The 22,448-nt window shown below is 53.7% G+C and overlaps 3 protein-coding genes across 3 annotated transcripts in view; 1 reads left to right on the top strand and 2 right to left on the bottom strand.

Annotated features, from left to right (window-relative positions):
• LRPAP1 (LDL receptor related protein associated protein 1) overlaps window positions 1-22,448 on the bottom strand; it is a 462,538-nt gene that overhangs the window by 8,543 nt on the left and 431,547 nt on the right. The gene's annotated exons all lie outside the window — the stretch shown is intronic.
• On the bottom strand, window positions 1,469-22,313 carry NOP14 (NOP14 nucleolar protein). Its single transcript, XM_060148821.1, has 18 exons — window positions 22,018-22,313; window positions 19,169-19,303; window positions 18,529-18,670; window positions 15,250-15,392; window positions 14,291-14,425; window positions 13,233-13,355; window positions 12,313-12,444; window positions 11,347-11,581; window positions 10,361-10,491; window positions 9,735-9,820; window positions 8,718-8,853; window positions 7,223-7,324; window positions 6,568-6,721; window positions 4,752-4,911; window positions 2,677-2,824; window positions 2,051-2,169; window positions 1,752-1,907; window positions 1,469-1,591 (listed from the first exon to the last, which is right to left on the bottom strand). Exons 1-18 carry the CDS (start codon window positions 22,210-22,212, stop codon window positions 1,492-1,494), a joined length of 2,532 nt encoding a protein of 843 aa, XP_060004804.1. The 5' UTR covers window positions 22,213-22,313; the 3' UTR covers window positions 1,469-1,491.
• The window catches only part of GRK4 (G protein-coupled receptor kinase 4), a 46,166-nt gene continuing 45,928 nt past the window's right edge, over window positions 22,211-22,448 (top strand). Inside the window, exon 1 of the mRNA XM_060147071.1 lies at window positions 22,211-22,306. Within this exon, the coding sequence (XP_060003054.1) occupies window positions 22,211-22,306 (96 nt within the window). The remainder of the gene's footprint in view (window positions 22,307-22,448) is intronic.

Genomic DNA, 22,448 nt, shown 5'->3' with positions numbered 1-22,448 from the left:
AGGGTTTACGTGAGGGTGCAGTCTTGAGTCTGCACGATGTTAACGGCAGGCCAGGCCTACACAGCGAGGTGAAGCCAGCCCCGTTTGTGGCCCCGACACCTGCCAGGGCCTTCGAGATCTGTGGAGCCACGCACCTGGCAAACACCTATCTCTGAACAATCCTAGAAAAAAGGTAAAGATGCAGAAATCTCATCCAACGTGGTCTCATCTGTCCCTTCCGCCTGCCACCAGGGGGCGCTCTGGCCCTGTCCCTCTGCCCTTCTGAGCCCCAACACGGCCTAACAGCGCCCCAAATCAAACTCCGGATTCTCCCCACCAGCCTCCCTGTTGGGGGAGCCAGAATCAGTTACCCTCTTCCCACATGTCCAGTCTCGCTAATCCTTCAATCTTTCCATGGTCACTTCTGTGGCTGTGACCTCAGGGATGGGCTTCATTTTCTAAAATTTATTTCTGGCTCTGTTGGCTCTTCGTTGCTGCGCGGGCTTTCTCTAGTTGCGGCGAGCGGAGGCTACTCCTTGTTGCAGTGCATGCGCTTCTCATTGCCGTGGCTTCTCGTTGCAGAGCACGGGCTCTAGGCGCGCAGGCTTCAGTAGTTGTGGCTCGTGGGCTCTAGAGTGCAGCCTCAGTAGTTGTGGCGCACGGGCTTAGTTGCTCCATGGCATGTGGGATCCTCCCGCACCAGGGCTTGAGCCCGTGTCCCCTGCATTGGCAGGCGGATTCTTAACCACTGTGTCACCAGGGAAGTCCCAAGGATGGGTTTCTTGATGTGAGTGTTAGGGCCACCCGGCAGGGCTGCCAGCTGAGGGTGAGGCCTCTGCCACGTGCCGCATGGTCACCTGGGGTGTGAGGACCAGTGCCTCACTCTCGGAGACTGGGGGCAGGGCACGGGGGCTGGGGGACTTGCCCATCTCTGCACCCCCGCAGGGAGGCAGCATTCTGTGCAAGGCCGTAGCCCCCAGGGCCGCGAGGGCGGGCAGGTGGCTCCTGTGTCCTTATGAAGCCTCCTGGGTCAATGCAGATGCAGCCGAACCCCTCCTGCCTTCACAGCGGCCTGGCACTCCAAAGCATTAATCAAGACTGGGTATGGATTGGGGCAAAGCCGATCGTGGCTGCCGGGGTGCCGGGATTACGGGTGATTTCTAAACTATGTGCAAACTTGTTTCACTGATGACTGAAAATTTATGTAACATTAAGTAACACTGAATTCTACACCTCAAGGCAAGTATGCTTGGTTGACCAAAAACATTAGCCTGAATCCCATCAGTCCCAAGCCTCGTGATTAACTGAGGACTGTCTGGAAGTGAGGAATAGAGGTGATTCTCAGTTTATCGGCATGTAGCTCCCACAGAGGCTTGGCCGTGTTCCCAAAGTGCAGTATGTCAGGAGAGGCGTTTTAACATGAAGCGAAGTACAGGAAAATAACTTGACGTTACAGCACCCCTTACGGCATTCATTACATAGCATCTCCTTGTCTGATTTATAAAACATAATTTATTTTTTGAACTTCTTCCTCTTCAGAGCCTTCCATTCACCTTCCTGTGTGGCCAGGCTGTTAAAAAGCTGCTTCACTTTTCGTTTTCTTTCCGCGTCCCTTTAAAAAAAAAAAAAAAAAAAGCCCATTTTTGGATACATTTTGGAGGACATCTTGCCCTTTTCCCTATCTGACCCAATAGCGGTTCACATCCGCGTGGCCCGCCCTCACCCCGGCCCAGCACCCACACCAGCCCCTGCCAGACCCCGTCGCCCCTCACCGTTCCATGATCTCCGAGAGCTGCATCCGGGCCAGGAACTGGTTGTCCTTGCGGATCTCCCGGACGGCGCCTTTAAACTCTCGCCTGTGCTTGTGGATCAGTCTCTTCCTCTCCTGCTCCTCCTTTGTGCAGCCCTGCTTCTTCCCAAACTCGAGGCTGAAGGTGCAAAGCCGGCCTTGAGGGCGCAGGGTCTGCGCACCCAGAGCCTGCCAGGCCTCCGGTCAGGGCCGCCCCCAGCCACAGCCCCGGACTCCCCAGGCCCCTCTGGGGCTGGGGTGCTGGGGGGCCTCCGTACTCACACTTTGACCAGCCGGGGGGTGAACAGCTTCAGCGGCACCGGCTTGCTCTTCTCACAGACCAGCGGCCGATAGTGCTTCGGCTGCTTTTCCATTTCCGTCAAAATGCTCCGACTCAGCTCCTGACACGTGAGAAAAGCTGACACCGCCGGGCCTGCCCACCTGGCCTCCGGAGCTCCTCCCTCCGGGCCGCCCCTTCCCCGGGGCCCGGCGGCTACAGGTGCAGAGCCACTGTGCCCAGAAGGCCCGGCTCTCACGAAGCTTCCACCTTCCTGCAGCGTCCTCGTGGCATCTGGCCTGGTGGGACTTCAGACCCACAGACCCATCGAGCAACAGAACGGTCTCTCCCAGAGGAACGTGGGGAGCACACGATGGGGACCAGCCCATTTGTACAGAGGGGAGCCCCCAGGCCAAAAGGCAGGTGCCCCTCATGGCTTCCTGTCGCCTGGTGCAGGGCCGTGGGACCATCCTCAGAACCCGAGTGACCTGGGAGGGGCGCGGGGCCTCGAGCCGCTGCCCAGGCTGAGGGGGGCGGCCGGACTTGATTCCTAGCGCCAGAACCCCCGTGACAGAAACGCCTGCCAGCCTGCCCCAACTCCGGGACACGGCCGTGCCATGGGAGGCCTCACCTGGAGCTCGGGCGGGCAGCTGCGGGCTGCCAGGTGCTCCATCAGGAGGGCTCGCAGGGGCTGCACGATGTCGTGGAAGCAGGGCAGGGTGCCATAGACGGTCACACAGCGCTGCACCAGAGCCAGACACACGGCCAGGCAGGACAGCCTGCATGGGTGACACCCGGCCTCAGGCGAACAGGAAGGAAGGGCCCCTCCCCGTCACCAACAAAGCCCATCATCTTGGCAGAGATGAAAACCTTCCACTCGTGGGCCTGGGCCGCAGGACCCTGAGGTCAAACATCTGCCCCGGGCAATGGCTGCAGCCGGATGGCTGATGGGATCAGGAGTTAAAGAAAACATCCTGCTTCCCTGAATAGAAGAGAACGTTGCGGGAAATGCAGCAACAACTAGGAAAGAGTACTTGGTGTTTTTTGTTTTTTAAACAGAAGAAAAAGTTTAGTAACACATATACATTTCTTGGGAGAGACCCAAGAAAACTGACTCACTCACTACAATGGCTGGAGCCCTCATCTTAAATAAACCCCGTTGTAGTTTTTAAATTACTAAAACTATTTCCAGTATCAAGCAGATACACTTTGAAAATCACACACATTCTGGGAAAGTTAGGCTTTCATGGAAAAAAGCGGCCATCAGGATGTGAACAGACATTTCTCCAAAGATTATGAACGTGCAACAAGCACGTGGAAAGATGCTCATTACTAATCATTAGGAAAATCAAGGCAGAATCGTAATGAGACACCGCCTCATACCCATGAGGATGGCTACCATCAAAAATCCAGAAATTACTAAGTGTTGACAAGGATGTGAAGAAATTGGAACCCTCATACGCTGTTGGTGGGAATGTAAAATGGTACAGCTGTGGTGGAAAACAGCATGGAGGTTCCTCAAAAAATTAGAAATAAAACTATCATCTGACCCAGCAATTCCATCTCTGGGTATAAACCCAAAAGAACTGAAAGCAGAAACTGGAATAGATACTTGTACCCCCATGTCCACAGCAGCCTTATTCAGAATAACCAAAAAGTGGGAGCAACCCAAGTGTCCACTGATGGATGAATGAATAAACAAAATGTGGTCCATCCACACAATGGAGTATGATTCAGCCTTAAAAAGGAAGGAAATTCTGATACCTGCTAAACATGGATGAACATTGAGGACATTACACTCAGTGAAATAAAATAAGTCACAAAAGGACAAATCCTGCGATTCCACCTATATGAGATGCAGCAGAGGAGTCAAATCCACAGACAGAAAGGAGGATGGTGGGGCTTGGGGTGTGGCATGGGATTAGTCTTTAATGGGGACAGAGTTTCAGTTTGGGAAGATGAGTAAGTTCTGGAGATGGAGGGTGGTGACGGTTCCTTAACAGTGTAAATGTACTAAGATGCCACCGAACCATACATTTAAAAATGGTTAAGATGGTAAATGTTATCTGCATTTTAACACAACAAATAAAAGTCAACAAAAAAATTCAAATAACCATAATTTTTTTAAAAATCAGAGGACTTAGGAGAAAAAGTCCTAGTCCCCTCCTCATTCTACTTCTACAGACTGAAGGATGTGACCCCACAAAATCCCCTTGTTGAAACCGAACCCCTAACGTGGTGGTATTTGGAGGTGATTATGTCTACCAGTCCAGGAACACAGACGTGTTTCCATTCATTCACGTCTTTGTTAAGTACTTTCAACAAATGTTTTGTAGTTTCCATCGTACTAGTCTTCCACCTCCCTGGATAAGCTAATTCTTAAGTAATTTTATTCCTTTTGATGCTATTGTAGATGGAATCGTTTTTGCAATTTCTTTTCAGACTGTTCATTGTTTGTGTGTAGAAATACAACTAACTTTTGTACGTTGACTCTGTATCCTGCTACTTTGCTGAATTCACTTATCAGATCCGATAGCTCTTCTGTGGAACCTTTAGGATTTTCCACATATAAAATCACGTCATCTGCGAACAGCGATAACCCGGGTGCATCTTCAAGGCTGGGTGGTGGGTCACGTCTGGCTTGCAGCCTGGCCTCTTGGAGGTCTAAGCTGGCACCACGGCCCGGAGCCCCAGGCCCGCACGTACCTGCTGTGGTTGGCCTCTGTCTCAGTCTGGGCTTTCAGTCTTCCTGCCCACTGGAGGGGGAGGCTTCTCCTGTGCCACGTGGCCGTGGCCCCCTCGTCAGAAACCACGAGCAACTCCGAGTTCTTCCCAAGTGCTCTGAAAGGGTGCACCAGAGTGTAACCTGGATTCCAAGTGGGACAGGGACAGAGTCGGCCTCTGAGGCTACCGGGCCCGCAGGGCAGGCTCTGCAGGGTGAAGCCTTTGGAAGTTCATTCTAACCGACACGTGCTGTGCTTACCACCAGAGACGAGCGACAGCTTTGACAGGGGTGTGTGGGCCAAGTCCAAGCTCAGACTAGGCCCCTGCCCTCGTGGGCAGACTAGACTGAGTATCAGTAAGAAACAACGGACAAAGGAAAAGCAGAGGAGGGTGAGGCGGGTTTGTCAGGAGAGCTGGGGCGGTGGGGCAGGGTGCAGAGCTCACCAGGCCAGAGAAGGCCTGCTCCAGAGACCTGGGGAGCAAGCAGGACTTAAGCCCACCGTCACTCAGAGGAGCAGTTGAAGCAGACGGAAGGGACTGCCGGGGAGGGCACCAGGCCGGGTGCGGTCCAGGCACGGCAGAGTGGGCGGTGGCTGGGCAGAGGGTGGGGGGCATACGGGCGACAGCCAGTCTGCTGACCAGTCCCGACTCCGGCGTCCAGTGCCCTCCACTGGGGCCCCTCCTCCAGCACTGCAGCCACCCTGACGTCTCCCTGGGGTGTGGCTGGCCCCCCCGTGCCCATCCCCACGGCTGGCAGAGAGGAGCCCACAGCGTGGGGCTCAGAGAAATCAGGCAAGTGTCCATGTGAGGTTACGAGGAGAAAGTGGAAGGGCAGGGAAGGGAAAAGGAGGCCGGGAAAGCAGCCCCTCTAGACACGGAGGAGCGAGGGGACAAAGGTGGGCAGCTCCTGGAGAGCGAGGGAGCCGTGAGTGGGCAGAAGCGTGGGGAGAACGGTCGGCATCCTGTGTGGGGGAGGGGAGGGGAGGGTGTGATAGTTCAGAAGAGCAACAACTGCTGAAACCCTGTCAGAATACTGCTGTCCACGATCTCCTTCCAACATTCAGAACATTGTAGGAACTACAGGAGCGGTGCTGCTGACTAGAGATAGACCGTGAGCTACGCCAGTTAAAGTGTTCTTGTTGCCACATAAAATGAGTAAAAACAAAAAGGTAAATCTTTTTTTGTTTTTTTGCGGTACGTGGGCCTTCCACCGCTGTGGCCTCTCCCGTTGCGGAGCACAGGCTCCGGACGCGCAGGCTCAGCGGCCATGGCTCACGGGTCCAGCCGCTCTGCGGCATGTGGGATCCTCCCGGACCGGGGCACGAACCCGTGTCCCCTGCATCGGCAGGTGGACTCTCAACCACTGCGCCACCAGGGAAGCCCCCAAAAAGGTAAATCTTAATGGATGTATTTTATTTACCCTCCCCCGCCAAATACTGTTTCAACACACAGTCAGTACAGTAAACCTCAGTATTTTATATATTTCTGGTAGGTAGTCTTGCCACCTGGGGGGTACTTTACACTAAGCTCAGACTCCCCACACGTGGAAATGGGCTACTGTGCTGGACAGATAAAGTGGGATCCTGGACAGATAAAGTGGGATCCTGATGTTTTTCAAAATGTGGGTTTACACACATCCACAGAGGGAAAAAAGGATGCTACTCTGCATGATGAGACTTGAGATTCTTTTGTCTTCTTTCTAACTTCCCCACATCCTAAGCTTTCTACGATGAATACCGATTCCTATTAAAAGTCTAAAGTACAGTATATTTGCAAACGCTGCCTCCAATCAACTCACCTTGGCTCTGCTTGTTGGGAGTTGCGATGTAAAGAATCCCAACAAGAAAATTGATGAGCTCAGGTATGAACCTCTGGGACAGAGACACATAGTCCAGGAACACGCAGCACACGAAGAGCCCCTTCACCACGTCTTGGAGGGACTGGATGGGACACTGGCAAAGGAACACAGGGCACAGTGTCCACTTGGGAACAACATTCACAACACTGCGCCAGGCAGACAGCCTGGCTTCCGCGGGAAGCCGCAGGCCCCGACCTTCCTCTGCACGGAGGGGAGCACCGCCCCCACGGCAGGATCGAGGCGCGTGGCATGCAATCAGGCACAGAGCCCTGTGACCGTAAGGTCCCACCCTTTCGGAGCGGAACGCTGATAACTGCCACAGCAAGTGGGTACCGATCACACGCCCCCTCAAGGAAAACGGAGCTATTTGGACTTTTAAAAGCCAAGAGGGGAACAGAACCCCAGATCAGACACGATGCCCTCATGCGCTTTCTGGGGTCACGCCCTCTGCCACCTCACCCGGGAGCTCTGGGAAGGAGCTGCTACGCAGGCCTCACTGACGAGCCTTTCCTACTCGTGCCCCAAGGAGGGCCAGTCTCCGCGGCCCCGCTCAGCCCCAGGGAGGGCTGGCTCCGATGGGGAGGCCCTGACGTACCTTGGTTAGCAGCTGGCTCAGACACAGCAGCGCAGGCGTGACCACCGGGTGCCGGAAGTCAGAGGTTGGAAACAACATCCCAGCAATTTTCAAGTAAACGAGCTGGAAAGAAAGCGCCACCACACGGGCTAAAGAAGGGAGACAGCCTGACGCGCACCTCTGGGCTGTTCTGCGGAGACCAAGACCACCACCCGCCGGGGGCGGGGACTGCAGGCTGCCCGCGAGCACCAGGCCCCAGACGCTGGGAGCCAAGTGGCCGAACATCACCCTGTCAGCTCACCACCAGCCACTCAGAGGAAAGCCCACCAGCTGGTCACACACCCTGGGACCCTCACCCTCGATGTTGCCTTTGAAACCCCTCCCCCGAGGCCCTCAGGGAGTCCGTGTCTCTTGAGCACCAGCTGCCTGCAGTAATCGCTGCACGTTTCTTCCCCACAACCTGGCACCAGTCGGCTGGCTTTGCTGTGCGCCGGGCAAGGGTGGGCCCCAGTTTGGTTCAGTAACAACATCAACTCATGAATCCCCACGCCAGCCTACGGGACAGGTACCACTGAGCCATCACTACCGCCTACAGCCGGGAGAGGCCAGGCCCGCGCAGCCCAGGACGGAAGCCCGGGCAGCCTGCCAACCCCCCTGGCCTCCCCACTACTCCTCGCCAGGGACAGGCTCCGGGGAGGCAAGGCTGGATACCCTCGGCCACAGCTCGGGCACCCACCTACCCCAGGTCACACAGAGAAAGGGGCCGAGGCCACAGACACTGGCTCAGATGCCTTTCCAAGGAGTCTACTGACCCACTGACATAAAGCCGAACTTTTTTTTTTTTTGCGGTACGCGGGCCTCTCACTGTTGTGGCCCCTCCCGTTGTGGAGCACAGGCTCCGGCCGCGCAGGCTCAGCGGTCATGGCTCACAGGCCCAGGAGCTCCGCGGCATGTGGGATCTTCCCAGACCGGGGCACGAACCCGTGTCCCCTGCATCGGCAGGCGGACTCTCAACCGTTGCGCCACCAGCGAAGCCCTAAAGCCGAACTTTTAAGTTCCTGCCAGTCGCTGTTAGTTCATTTCAACACGAAGACCAGAAAATGGAACGGACTGAGCAGTACTTCTTCAGTGACCAGAGCTGACGACACGGCCCACGGCTGTCGTGAAACGGTCAGAAACCTCAGAGAGGTCAGAGGTCGCTGTGCACAAGCAGGTGGAGCAACCAGCCCACAGGTTCAGGTCCTCAGGAAAACACTCCCCGGGTCTGCCATCAAGACTAAACACGGCACCGTTCACGGAGAAGTCAAACCAGGAACTTTGCTCCTGAGCCCACATTAGCTAGTTGTTAACAGGTCAGCAGTCCTTCCAGGCCTGGCCCAGCGTGCCCTCCAGATGGCTGCGGAGGCTCTGGGGCAGACCACCCTCTTGAAGCCCCCAGCCCCTCCGTGCCATGGCAGCACACTGGACAGATGGCGGCCGCGGGTCAACGGCCAGATGAGACACGCCCCTGGCTTACCACGTCCAGGCCCGGGAAGGCCGCCCGGCCTGTGGTCTCAACCATTCCTTCCATGTCGTGCATGGCATCTCGGAGGACAAATTTCACGGCGCTGCTTGCGGCTTCAGGAAACATCTGGCAAAGGTTATACAACTGCCTGTTCATCAGAGACATGTCAGGGGAGAATGTCCGTAGGTAACAAAAACATAGAAACCCCCTCAAACCACCCACGTTTATCATCTTCCTGTGAAGTCACCTGCCGGCTGAGCTGGAGCTGGAAGCCCCTGGATGAATGCACTTTTCCTTACTGACACCTGGCTGGCCGTCTCGGTGATCCAGGTAGTTTTTCTAGTAGTGTTTTATAATAACCTATAATCATTTTTGCTATTTGCTAAGAACCTGGTCATAATTTCTCAGTACTGGTGGCAGAAATAGCTCTGTTTATACAAGTAACAGCACGGGAGGCATATTCTAAGGGCCAGACGTGGCTGACAGTCCTGAACCCAGTGGTACCTCACAAGCACTCCTGGGGGCAGAGGCTGGCACGGGGCGGAGGCATGTGCAGGTGGCCAGCCCGAGGGTACCACCAGGCACCTGCTCTCACGGACCCTCCCAACTGAGCACCCTGCCCGCTGCGCCCTGCTCCAGCCACCACGGGGCCAGGAGCCACCATGCGGCTCTGCTCTCACGGGGCCTGGTGCAGAGCCCGGCCCGGGGACCCCGCGCAGGACAGCAGCAGGCGGGCGAATGAAACAGAAAATTCGCCGTCAAATATGAATAAACTGAAGGGGCCCTACTGTCTTAAAGTCGATTCGTTTGCAGTTAAAAGCAGGTCCCATCTCTAGGGCAATGGGAGCAGCGCATGAACACGACTTAGGAGCAGGATGGCGTATGGAAATCACCGCAGCTGTGCGAGCTGTGGGTCCACTGGCAAGGCTGCCTTAATAACTCTGAAGTTATTCTACAACTTAACTAAAAGGCACAAAATTTGTTCAACTCAGCCCCACGTTCCAGATAAGGCACCCCGTTTTCACTTACACAACCAACTTATTGATTCCGCCAAGGTCTGGAGGATCACGTGTAGCCAAATCTCCGACGTATTCCAAAAGGAAGCCAAACAGTTTCTGCAGGAACAGGGTTGGGGCCAGAGCTCAGGGCTGAGCCCAGAACGGAGCCGCGGCACAGCACGCCCTGCCCCCTGTGCCCCCGCACCGGGTGGGGCGAGGGCCTCAGGGCCAGCGAAGGGGGCGTGTGACCCAAGGCAGGCACGGGGGCGAAGAGCACAGGGTCTGGGTGCTGCCTCGGCTGGCGGGCAACGCCTCAGTCCTAGACCAGGAGCGCGCCGGCCGGGCGCCAAAGAGGACGAGGCACGTTCCTAGCTATCTACTTCCCCAAAGCCTGGCTTTGCTGCGTGACGGTGCGCGCGGTGGACTCAGTGTAAACTGAGGTCAACAGCTCGGCCTCCTCCTGGGCCTGCCGTGGCCCTGGAGCTGACGCACACCCAGGCCTGGCTCTCTGCCCCCCGACCCACACCCCACCGTGAAATCTCGTGGCCGTAAGCACGGGGTGCACTTCAGGACCGCCAGCTTCATGGTTACGACGCCCACACAGACCAGGGCTCTTCCCTGACACTCCCAACACTGCAGACAAACGACTCAGCGTACTTGTAGTTTTGCTTTGTTTCCTACTGCGAGACTTGGATGGTTGCATTTCTGAATTCTCTCCACAACCAAAAGCTGTTCTTCCGTCGATCTTCCCGATAATAAAGACTTCAGTTCCTCGTAGGATTCGGGAGCTATCAAAATACAATACACGCTCCACGCTTAACTTGTCAAATGAGAATTACATTTCTGGTAACGGAGATAAAAACTGAACACAAATTAAATAATACAACTTCTTTTACTTCATCCAAAGAAATACTTCCGCCTATTTTATAGAACCACTCATTTTGTGTAATTACCACACTGCTTCTAACGTGTGCCCGCGTGCCCGCCAAGGGTGAGGCTCGAGGAAACTGGGCTGCCTGCAACAAGCCTCGACGAAGAAATGACCCCAAGCTCCCCTCCAGGAGGAATCCCGCCAATGCCCGACACGGGGAGGGAGGAGGGGACAGTGCGCGGGCGGGGTGGCCGCCGGGACCGTTCAGAACAGGCTGGAAGCTGGAAGGAGCCCCGTGAGCAGAGCAGCGTCACGCCTGAGACGCCCCCGGCAGCCAGCTCCACCCGCCGGTTCAACCGCTCTGGAAACACCCTTAGGTCGCAGGACAGCTTAGGCCTGCGGACTGGAACCGGATGGGGTGTCTGCAGGTGGGACAGAGCAGCCCACCGTGTGCTACATGCCATGTCACGGGGCCTGAGCCCGACTCCGCGGCCACCCTGGCCCACAAAGGGCTGACTTGTCAAGCGGCAGGGACCGCCGCCGGCGGCCTGCAGAACTGCTGCAGTCACAGAGCAGAGGCTGACGTGCTGCCCAGAGCACTCGGGTCAGATCCCAGGGGCGTCGCGGAGAAGGATGACCGTGCCTGTCTGCCAGCCAGGACAGCACAGACGGGCTGTGCCCGTGTGTCCAGGCCCGTACCCTGTCCCACTCCATGACGCATCCCGTGAGGCAGACGCCACCAGGTCACTGCGGTCACTCCCCAGTTGTCTACCTGCGAACATATAGGGCAGCTCGGCCCTGGCAGCCTCCCGGTCGTCGGCTGCCGATCGCTCCCCGGGATCCGGACGCTGCTCCTCCTGGGTCCTCTCGCTCCCGTCCTTGCTCTGCACGTCAGACTCTAGGCCTGAGGGGCCGCCCGGGCCATCGCTCTCCTCTGAGTCCCCCTCGCTCGAGCCTTTGCCCTCTTCCCTCCTCCTCGGCTCCTCCTCGACGTTCATCTTTCCATCCTGGGAACAGAGTGTGGGAACCAGCGGCGCCACTCCTCAGGGGACAGCGGCTGGCACAGCCTGTGACCGTGTCTGAGGGCCGTGCACGCGCGGACGCTTTAGGCTACTTGTCTGCCAGGAACACGCGGCCCGGTGCTGCACCGTCCACGGGCGTGGGGCCTCTCTCCCGCCTCCTTCGGGGCTGCTACACGTCACGGGGCTAAAGGCCTGGGAACCGCAGTCCCCACACCCTGCCGCCAGGACTCTGGGCAGGGCTTGTCTCTGCTGGGGAGCGGCGGGGGTCCAGGATGCGGAAGGCGCCCCAGCGGACAGGCTCCAGCTGCTATGAGTGTCTGGCAGCCCCAGGAAGCTGGGGCTTCCTGGCATGTGGGCTGCACGCGGAGGTGGTGGGACCTCTACATCGGAGGGTGACCCCTGACGACTCCCCCAGATAACCCAGTGTTTTGCGAGCACCCAGTTTCCCGTCTTGGAACCCTTTCTGCTCGAGACCCCTGGCCTTCTCCTATCTTCCTGCCCCGAGTGGGGCCGACGCTCTGAAAGGGGAGAGGAGTATAGAGCTCATGGGGCTCGCGGATGAAAAACCTCATCAACTTCAGAAAGAGCCACAGAGAAACTGCTTCTAAAAAGACTCACAATTTCCACCTGTGGTAAACCTATCAAGTGAAAAACCAGGAAATGTGCTGCTTTAAATTAAAAAAAAAAAAGAAAGGAAACGAAGGCAAACATCTTACTTTGTAAGAAAGCAAACGCCTGTCATCTTTGTCTAGTACGAAGCCATCACTTAAGTCATCCGCCGACATGTGTTTCGGTCTCTTAATATGTTCATCCTCCTCCTTTCCAAGCATCCTCCGGAGTCTTTCAGCCTGAGCAGGAAAGACAGAAAAGCTGTCCGCCGTGCTGTGAGCACGTGGCAGGGACGCACGCTCCAGGCTCCCTCGGCCCTCACAGCTGCTTCAGGCCTGCCTTCTGCTTTCTTCAACCAGACACGCAAACCCTTGGCAAGCACTGTGTGGAAGACTTATTTTAACAAAAATAAAAATACTGCGGCAGAAATATGTTCCCGTCACAAGGAAGGAAAAGCTGTCACCCTGGGGACTTTCTGGCCAAATGATGGTGGCCAACCATCGGCTTCACTCACCACCAGGCCCCAGAAGAGGAACAGGACACTTTACACTGAGGTCTGCATCCATTTAACAAGCAGCTCAGCTACTCTGTCCCTCTGAACCATGCAATGGCCACAGGAGACGGCCCACGAGGGGGGTACTGAAAAGGCCAGATGCACGACAGTATGCCTCCACTTCATTTTTGTTTTGTAACGTAAGGAAATTTAAAAAACCTTTAAGAGAAAAGAGGTGAAAAGGTAGTGCACTATATCGCTAGCAGCTGTTCTGAGGTAAAGGGATTAGAAAGAAAGTCATTTTTAATTTGTTATATTGGGTATTATCTGCATTTTCTTTTCCTTTTCTAGTTAAAAAAAAAATAAAACAAACAAACTTGTTTAGAGACTAAAAAGAGTTCACTGGTAAAACACAGCACACCTCCAGCCCATTGAACACAAGGTGGAAAGGGCCTTTCCCGTAGTAGCAGCTTCCCAGAGCAGCCCTGCCCCTGCCCCTGCCTCGCCCCGCCCCCTGCCCCGCCCCCTAGACACCTCCAGGCACTTGAGCCGCTCCCGCTCCTCCTGGGCCAGCTCCTCCTCTGTCTTCATCCTGTTAGAGGGCGGCGCTTTCATTTCAAAGCCGAGCTCACGAACCATCATGTCGTATGCGTCAGGCTAGGGCAGAAAGAAGAAATTGTTTTTTTAAAGAAAAGACCTGCATAACGAGCTTCCTGCACATCCCAATTGTGGCTGGACATCTTTATGGAAGAAGCTAAACCACGGCCTAAGTCTTTTCTTCTTGTGTGACAGAGGCCTGTTCTAATCAGTCTCGAGGACGCCTTTAGGTCATATACAACTATTTGCTCCTCGAAAATTCTTAAAGTGTATCTGCTTTAAGAAAACTAAAACTTGGGCTTCCCTGGTGGCGCAGCAGGGGAGAGTCCACCTGTCGATGCAGAGGACACGGGTTCGTGCCCTGGTCCGGGAAGATCCCACATCCTGCGGAGCGGCTGGGCCCGTGAGCCATGGCCGCTGAGCCTGTGCGTCCGGAGCCTGTGCTCCGCAACGGGAGAAGCCACAGCAGTGAGAGGCCCGTGTACCACAAAAAAAAAAAAAAAGAAAACTAAACTTTGCTCATCTAGGCATTAAGCCCCCCAAATGGGATTCTGGGGGAAGCAACAGTAAGGTCGACTCACAGATGTGCAGATGGCCACACGGCAAGGTAATCTGGTGAAACCCAAGTATTTTCTAGAAACCAGCAACTCAAACGAATGCGCCTTCTCTGACAATTTAGACTAAAAGCAATGTGGTAGGAACCAAATATTGTCCAGGGGGAAAAATAAATAAATGTATATATCAATACACATACCAAGTCTTCTCATACCAAGAAACAACCATTTTCTTTACTTTCATTATTCTGGAGTAGATAGTGAAGTAACTTTTAGTCTATTTCCACCCTGATGTAACACACGTCAGATACCTCAATATAAAAGTTTAACAGAAAACTTAAGTCCTAAAAGGGAGAACAGATGTCTGGCTCCCCCTCTTCTGCAGAGAAAGGCTGGGTCAATGGTCGTGAGCCCAGGCTGCCTGTGAGGTGCTGACCCCACCTTGGGTTTCTCCTTTCCACCTCTGCTCTCGGATGTGGGTGTTTTACGGGCCAGGAGAGTCTGGATTTCTTTCCAGTCTTGGTCTAGCTTCTCTGTGAGTTCAAGGGCGTCTTCTCGTTGAGCCTGTCTCTCCCTCTGGGGAAAAAGAACAGAAGGCACACCATTACTGCTGGCCTCCAGCAGACGTCCAGGCCCCACTGGACAACCGCTCAGCCCAACATGCCGACGGGGAAAGAGACCACGAGAAATCAGCATCTCAGGATCCCATCACGCAGAACGAACTTCCTGCTGTAAAACTGCTCTTCTAGATGCTCTGAGCAGTTTGCCTTTAGCAGAAGCAGTGATGTTTTGCGACTCTTGATACGTGCCAAAACACTAAAACCAACCCTCCCCCCAAACCAAAACCAAAACCCCAAGAAACCATTAGAAGTACATGCTTGGGGCTTCCGTGGTAGTGCAGTGGTTAAGAATCCCCCTGCCAATGCAGGGGACACGGGTTCGAGCCTTGGTCCAGGAAGATCCCACATGCCACGGAGCAACTAAGCCCCTGCGCCAAAACTACTGAGCCTGCACTCTAGAGCCTGCATGCCACAACTACTGAAGCCTGTGTGCCTAGAGCCCGTGCTCCGCAACAAGAGAAGCCACCGCAATGAGAAGCCCGCAAACTGCAACGAAGAGTAGGCCCCACTCGCCGCAACTAGAGAAAAGCCCACGCGCAGCAGAAAAGACCCGACACAGCCAAAAATAAATTAATTAATTAAATTAAAAAAAAAAGAGGAAGTACATGCTTGATGAAACTTAAAATGCATTTTGTATTCCTATTCAAAGTGAATGCTTTTATTGAATTCATAGAAAATATTAGACACAGCCTAAACCGCACAGGGAGAAAAGACTTGAAAGTGTTCAGCAGCGAGCCTGCGGGCGGTGCTGCTCCGCAGCGAGAACGGCAGCGGACGCACCTTCTCCTGCCTTGATTTGGCGATGAGCTCCTCGATCAGCTCTTTGCGTGACTTCGGCTGTTGCCCCTCCTCGCCTTGCTGTTGAGAGGTCTTCTTGTGAAGCGGCCCACCACCTCCTCCAAAATGGGCCGCCGTCAACTCAGCTGCAGACAGAGAGCAGAAAACCCCGCTGTGAAGCCAGGCCCGGCTGCAAAGTGGGTTTTGCAGTCGCTCTGCCAACGTTTCTCCAAGCACGGTCCTAAGAGCAGACTCCACGTTTAAGAGAAAACTCTCACCCACGGCAGGTAAGACTACAGGCACAGCGACACAAACCCCCAAGATGAGCCCCTCCGAGAAAACCCAGAGGCATAAAAAGACCAAACAGCTGTGATCCAAGTGACTGGAAACACCAAGAACCTGTTTTCCAATGTGTTAACGTCTCACAGAAGACGGGCAAACGCAAACTAGCTCGCGCCCGAGTCCTAAGAGGGCGTGCCCAGGACCAGGGCCACTTCACACCCTCCCTGTGTCTCACAGAAAGTCCCGGGCGGAGGGGGGGGGGCAGGGGGCGGAGCCAGCTACTAGAGTCACTGATTCCTAGGCTGCCTGAGCTACTAGGGAAGAAGAGAGAAAGAAAACACTGGGAATCGTCGATTTTGGAATAGAAAGAAACTTTAAAAAAATCCAATTTCTTGGAAGAGAAAACAGAGGCTTAGATGCTAAGCAACTGACTTCAGATCTCATCCAGTAAGAGACACAGCTCCTGCCTGTGGCCCTCTAACCCCGTCAGGCCCACAACCCGCCATCTGCGCCTGCGCTCTGCCACCCCCATCATGCCTCCTTCTGGAAGCTGCTCTCGCTCCCCCTGCAGTAGACTCTGGCCCGATTTAAAGGCCAACGCTCACTCCTCTGGGCAGCAGCTCCCTCCTCCAGGCAAGGCTGTCTGCGGACTTGGGCCCCCACTGCCCTCCTGATGCCTCCCCTGGGCTGACACGTACCCCAAACACCCCTGCGCATCCTGCTTCCTCTCCACCTCCCGCGCCTACAAGAGAATTTCAGGAAGACCTCTTGGCCTGCCCTAGCCAACTCTGTCCTTCCCCACTCAAGTCCCTCCGGCTCCCGTTCCTGAGTAAAAGCCAAAATTGTTCCTGTGGCCCCAGGGGCCCAGCCCACCTGTCTGTACCATCGCCCCCTCCAGTTGCCAGGCTCCTGGCTGGTCCCAGACCGTGACACCACCAGAGGCCTGCACGACAGCCACCTCCTTCGTGACCCTAATCAGGACTACCTGGCGTGTCCCAGACCGCTCCGACTTCATTTCCCCCACAGCACTTCTACTTCCGACCGGCCTGCGGGATTTAGTGATTATTTAGTTTACTGTCTGGGTCTCCCCAGAAAACTGAGCTGCAGGTAGGTTTTACTCACTGCTATTTCCCCAGAACCAAGAGCACTGCCTGGCACATGCTGAATAAATGAATCAGTGACTGAGTGATTCCTCTGCTTCCTGCAAAGTTTAGCATATTAGAAAACACTATCATTTAGCATTCTGCTAATTCAAGATTGTTTACAATATTTTCTGAAAATAAAATTTACAAAACATTAACTAACGAGGTGGTATTATATAAAAGATTCCAAAAAGGATTCTCGGAGAAAAGAAAAAAAAAAATCCATCAGTGTGTTTATACTGATGATAGGATTTAATTAGAAAACTAGGATTGATTTTTAAGATGAAATTCTCCTAATCTAGGAGAACATATAAACTATGTAGTTGAACAAAACAGAATGTTTCCTAATGATTCATTTTAAAAGGTACGGCAAATATATTTATTTTCAAATATAAGAGGTTACCTGGAAATGTGCAAGTCCCCTGGATTCTCATGAGCTCATACTAAACATCAGAGGAGGATAGGAAACCTCAAATAAACAGTTGAGTCCCCAGGACCCAACACCTGGCAGAATGGGAATCCAACTTCTCCTCTCGTCAGCCAACCGTCACAGCCTATCATACCAACGAGGCCGAGGCCGACACCTTGTGATGAATGACCAGGCCGCCAAACGTTAAGGTGCCACGGCAGTCCCCTTCAGTGACAGTGAAGGTGAACGTGTTTAAAGCGAGCGTGCATAAAAAGTCCTGAACAATGGAAAGTGCGCAGAGAAAGGCCCTCAAGGTGAACTGTGTTCCCCCCTCAACCACGAAGCCTCAGCAGAGTTGTGGTCCGCCTCCCGGTGCTGTGGACAGAACCACGGGCTGCCCTAATTCCTAGGCCCTCTGCCCCCGCATCACCCAAATACCAAAAAGCAGTCATGGGCTTAACGGCTTGGCTTTCCACACACCAGAAAAAACGCTGAGTCAGTTTTAGTTTTGTGCAGCTTTGTTCTGAAGATGCTGAACAGAGGATATTCTAAATCATAAGGATGCGAACTTACGACATGACCGCAACTTTACAAAAGGGCCCAAGATGATCAGACCTGAACCGAGTCCTAACTCGGTTCAGTTGTATATCAGTGTTAACTAATGCCACGGTTTAACCTGCTTCGTTATTATCTATAAATAAGAAGCTCAGGACTTCCCTGGTGGCCCAGTGGTTAAGAATCCGCCTGCCAATGCAGGGGACACAGGTTCGAGCCCTGATCTGGGAAGATCCCACATGCCGAGGAGCAACTAAGCCCGTGAGCCACAACTACTGAGCCCACACGCCTAGAGCCCGTGCTCTGCAACAAGTGAAGCCACCGCAATGAGAAGCCTGCACACCGCAACGAAGAGTAGCCCTGGCTTGCCGCAACTAGAGAAAGCCTGTGCGCAGCAACAAAGACCCAACGCAGCCAAAAATGAAGTAAGTAAATAAATAGATTTTAAAAAAGAAATTAAAAAGAAGAAGCTCAATGTTATTTCCCCCACAAAACTGTCATAAGCAGTTCCAGAGAAAACAAAGACTAAAAGAACTAAGTAAACACTGTTAGTGCACACATTGGGTCAGAACTGGTAACAGTGGTAGCAAAGCACTGTGGGTTAGTACAGAAGAGCTGTCCTAGGGGTTAGTGAGGTGGGTTTTACCCACAACTCTGACTCACGGGTTGGTCAAATCATATTGTTTCTCTGAGCTCACCGGGTAAAATAAGCCGGGGTGAAGTTCAAACAAGAGGAGGGATACTGAGGTGCTTTCTGTGACAGACAGACAGCAGGCTGTCTATCTTATCTACATATACACATTCTTAAAGATCTACACCTGCATCTTCTAGGTGTGCAAGCAGGGCAGAAAGAACGTCAGTGCTAAGCAGACTGCCCCTGATCCCAGGCCTCACCCGACAGCACTCCTCGGTCCTCGGCATCGCTGTCGCTGTCGACAATGTCATTATGCTTTTCAATGTCTGCCAAAGACTGGCCGTAATGAGTTAGTTCTTCATCTTCATTTAGGTTGTAGATGCTTTTCTTTTCGTGTTGTCGCTGACAGAATAGAAAAAATGAAAATCAGTCTCCTAAAATTTCCACATCCATTTAACATCAAAAAAAGAACGATTTTTTCCCCCATTTTTGTGCAATGTGACAGTGTAGCTTTAAGATTATTCTGGGTCATTTGAGCAATGATTCGGATATAAACAGAACCCACAGAAGGTAAATAAATCAATGGGCCACCCTAAGGCACTGGGAAATCGTGCAGCTCTACCCACCAGGAATGCTCCACAATCCACTCAACCCAGTTGAAGGCAGCAGTTTAGTCCAGAACCCCAGGACGCATCACTGCCGGGCACTCTGGTTAAGATATTTATCCACCTAACTGGTATGTGCAAGAGGCTGCTTCCCCCTTGGCCTAGACAGGCAAGATACAGGACTGAAGACCCACCCACTGTGCACTCACAAAAGTATAAACAAACAAGGGGGAAACGGCCTTCTCTTTGTATTTGACTTCTGTGTAAAACTACAGCAAAAGACTGTTTTCCATACCTGTTGTTCCAGAGCAAACCTCTTCATCATCTTCTCCTCCGGGCTTATGTTGCTATTGTATTCTCCAAAGCGTTTATCTCTAAATACGTTGGACTTATCCCTTTCTTTGTATTCCTTTAGCAAAGTCTGGGTGCGCTGAAAAACAGATCATAGAACAATCTCTCAGTGGTCCTGGCAACTCTGAGCTCTGACGGCCTGGCAGTCCTAGTCACCAAAGGGGAGGTGCTTCCACAAGGGGACACAACGCTGGCTCTAAGGAACTGGAAAATGCCATTTTCTATGCCTCAGGCCACTGAGACAAACAGTCCAAAAAAGGCCAATCTACTGGCTGGAAAGACTGATCTCAATTACCAAGGAGAAACTGGGTCGCTGCCATACAACGGCAGCAAAGAGGATGATGTCTGGAACCCAGGGGATTCTCTAGGGTGTGTGTTAGTACTTCCATGCCTAATACCAAAGGTTAAAGTAAAATGATGGCAACCAAAAAAAAGCAGAACAATCGAGCAGAGGTCACTCCACCCAGGTGAAGAAGCCAGAGGAGTTCAGGTTCTAGCCCAGTAAGGGGAGCAGGGAACAATGATCTGAGAGGCCATTTATGTCAATGACGACGTCAGGATCAATTACAGACACAGACTGCAGCAGCACTGCCTATCTGCTCTTTGCTTGTTATATACGTGCCATTATGTGTATATACAGCCAGTCTTTGCTATTTGCAGATTCCGTATTTATGTATTTGTCTATTGGTAAAATTTACGTGTAGCCCCAAACCAATACTCTCAGCACTTTCTGGGTCATTCATGGACATGCACGTGATGCCCAGGAGGTGCAGTCGAGAGTGAGGACTCAGAACCCCACCAGCTGCACCACTTCCCAGCGAGGACTTTGGGAAGCGCCTACAGCCTCACCTGTAAAAAGGAGAGAATGGCAGTTCCTACCTCAGGCTCTTAAGGAGAAATGAGAAAACTGAGGCTTACATGATAAAGGAAAACATGTCTAGTCTGGAGCCCATGCAATGCCCATCCCCACATCTGCCCCCACAAGCCTGCCCTGGGGTGTGTGATGCAGGGGTGCATCGGAGTCGGCTATAAGTTTGTCTTGTCTACTACTACTGCCAGCTCCTTGAAATAAGGACGATGTTTGATTCAATTCAAAGATCAACTGGGGGGACTTCCCTGGTGGTGCAGTGGTTAAGAATCCGCCTGCCAATGCAGGGGACATGGGTTTGACCCCTGGTCTGGGAAGATCCCACATGCCGCGGAGCAACTAAGCCCGTGCACCACAACTACTGAGCCTGTGTGCCACAACTACTGAAGCCCGTGTGCCTAGAGCCCGTGCTCTGCAACAAGAGAAGCCACCACGATGAGAAGCCCTCGTGCTGCAGCGACGAGTAGCCCCTATTCACAACTAGAGAAAGCCTGTGCACAGCAACGAAGACCCAACGCAGCCATAAATAAATAAATAAATTTATTAAAAAAAAAAAAAAAAAGAAAAGATCAGTTGGGGTTTCCCTGGTGGCGAAATGGTTAAGAATCCGCCTGCCAATGCAGGGGACACAGGTTCGAGCCCTGGTCCGGGAAAATCCCACATGCCGTGGAGCAACGAAGCCAGTGTGCCACAACTACTGAGCCTGCGCTCTAGAGCCCATGAGCCACAATTACTGAGCTCACATGCCACAGCTACTGAAGCCCGCGCACCTAGAGCCCGTGTGGTCTATAACAAGAAAAGCCACCGCAATGAGAAGCCCGCGCACCGCAAAGAAGAGTAGCCCCCTCTCGCCGCAAAAAGAGAAAGCCCGCGTGCAGCAACAGACCCAAGGCAGCCAAAATAAATAAATAATAAAATAAATAAATATATATATAAAAAAAGATCATCTGGATTACATGCTGTGGGACAGAACACAGATTATGAGCCCATGAAGGCAGGGCCAGGTGTTACTTTACCTTTACCTCTCCACCTGCTAGAACACAGCTTAAACGTTAAGTGCTCAGTGGCACATAAAGGCTTCACAGGTGTCCAAACCCAGTGCAAACCCCAGCCTTTACCAGCTGTGTGACCCTGGGAAATTTACTTGACCTTTCTGTGCTTTAATCTGTTCACTAACTTACTAATGTCTCCTCCTCAGAGTAACAATAAATATCGTTAAACAAACCAATGAGCATGTCTCAGAAGCTGCAGAGAGAATGCCACCCGAACTGAATTTCGAAGTACAGAATACTCTGGAACCGTAAGCACAGGAAAGCTGGAGGCTACGAGACTTTCCAAGAAGGCAGCATTTCAGTTACCCTGCAAGGGACAAGGTTGTGCGCTTCAAAGGAGCGATACATTCCTTCTTCAAACATCTACTGAGCATGTAATCCCCTATCCTGTCCCTAACCAGCGGAGCTCAAAGTCTCAACGAGGGCAGGTTTTAAGAGGTTCGCACAGGGGCCGCGGCAGCGCGTAAGTGATGAACTCTGCCTGAGTTGGACTTGTGTGTGGGTCTCCAAGGAGGGACGGTGGTTTTGCAGGGGAATGTCGTCCCCGCCCACGCAGAAGCAGAGGCACGAAGATGAAAACAGGCCAGCTGACACATGGCATACACGATACACGACGTCTCACTGCTCCAGGCGCTGTCCCGAGGACTCTAAGTGGACGCTTCCCATCCTCCCGCCGGCCCTGGAATGTACGTACCACCATCACGGCCGATTTACAGAAGGGAAAAAGGGCACAGGAAAGTAAGTCCGTAGCTCGCCCAAGCCTGCCGGCGGCCCCTCGGTGCCGCAGGGGTTCGAGGAGCAGGGCCGTGGGTGGTCCCAGCCGGCAGGCGGGGCCGGGGGGACCCATCCCGGAGGGCCCGGCGCCCCGCTCACCTTCTGGAGGGCCCGCGCGCGCGACACTCCGGGCAGCCCCACGTCGTGGCGCGTCTTCCTGCCCAGGACCTGGAATTTCTGCCGGTTGACTTTCACCTCGAACGGGTTGGCGCTGGGCCTCGCCCGGCAGCCCCGCGCGCCCGCCGGGGCCCCGGGGGCCTTCCCGCGCGCTCCGGCAGACCTGGTCTTCCCCATGGCAACACGCGCTGCACCTCGGGGCGCTGACGAGGAGGTGGCAGCTACAGCGCGCGCTCCCTCCGGAGCTACCGCGCGGCCCAGCAGCCTAAGAGTGCCGCCCCCGTCTCGCGATAACTGAGCCAGCGAGACGTAGGAACGTTGGGTAAAATACTGACAAGCCACCGCTCAGCTTACCCGCCCGTAGGCTGAGCAACTACAACTCCCAGCAGGCCGCGCTCGCGCCCCACCGCCTC

Source organism: Lagenorhynchus albirostris, chromosome 4 (assembly GCF_949774975.1).
Source record: "Lagenorhynchus albirostris chromosome 4, mLagAlb1.1, whole genome shotgun sequence".
NCBI classification, from domain to species: domain Eukaryota; kingdom Metazoa; phylum Chordata; class Mammalia; order Artiodactyla; family Delphinidae; genus Lagenorhynchus; species Lagenorhynchus albirostris.
Note: the sequence above shows the minus strand (reverse complement) of the source record. Positions and strands in the feature narration are given on the sequence as shown.

Bases quoted from the DNA above. Each gene is read 5' to 3' on its own strand.
- NOP14 (XM_060148821.1), bottom strand. From the start codon at position 22,212: ATGGGGAAGACCAGGTCTGCCGGAGCGCGCGGGAAGGCCCCCGGGGCC. The intron at 4,912-6,567 runs GTGAGTTGATTG...CTTGGAATCCAG, and splicing joins TCCCAACAAGCAGAGCCAAG to GTTACACTCTGGTGCACCCT. The intron at 2,825-4,751 runs GTACGTGCGGGC...TCACCCATGCAG, and splicing joins ACAGAGGCCAACCACAGCAG to GCTGTCCTGCCTGGCCGTGT.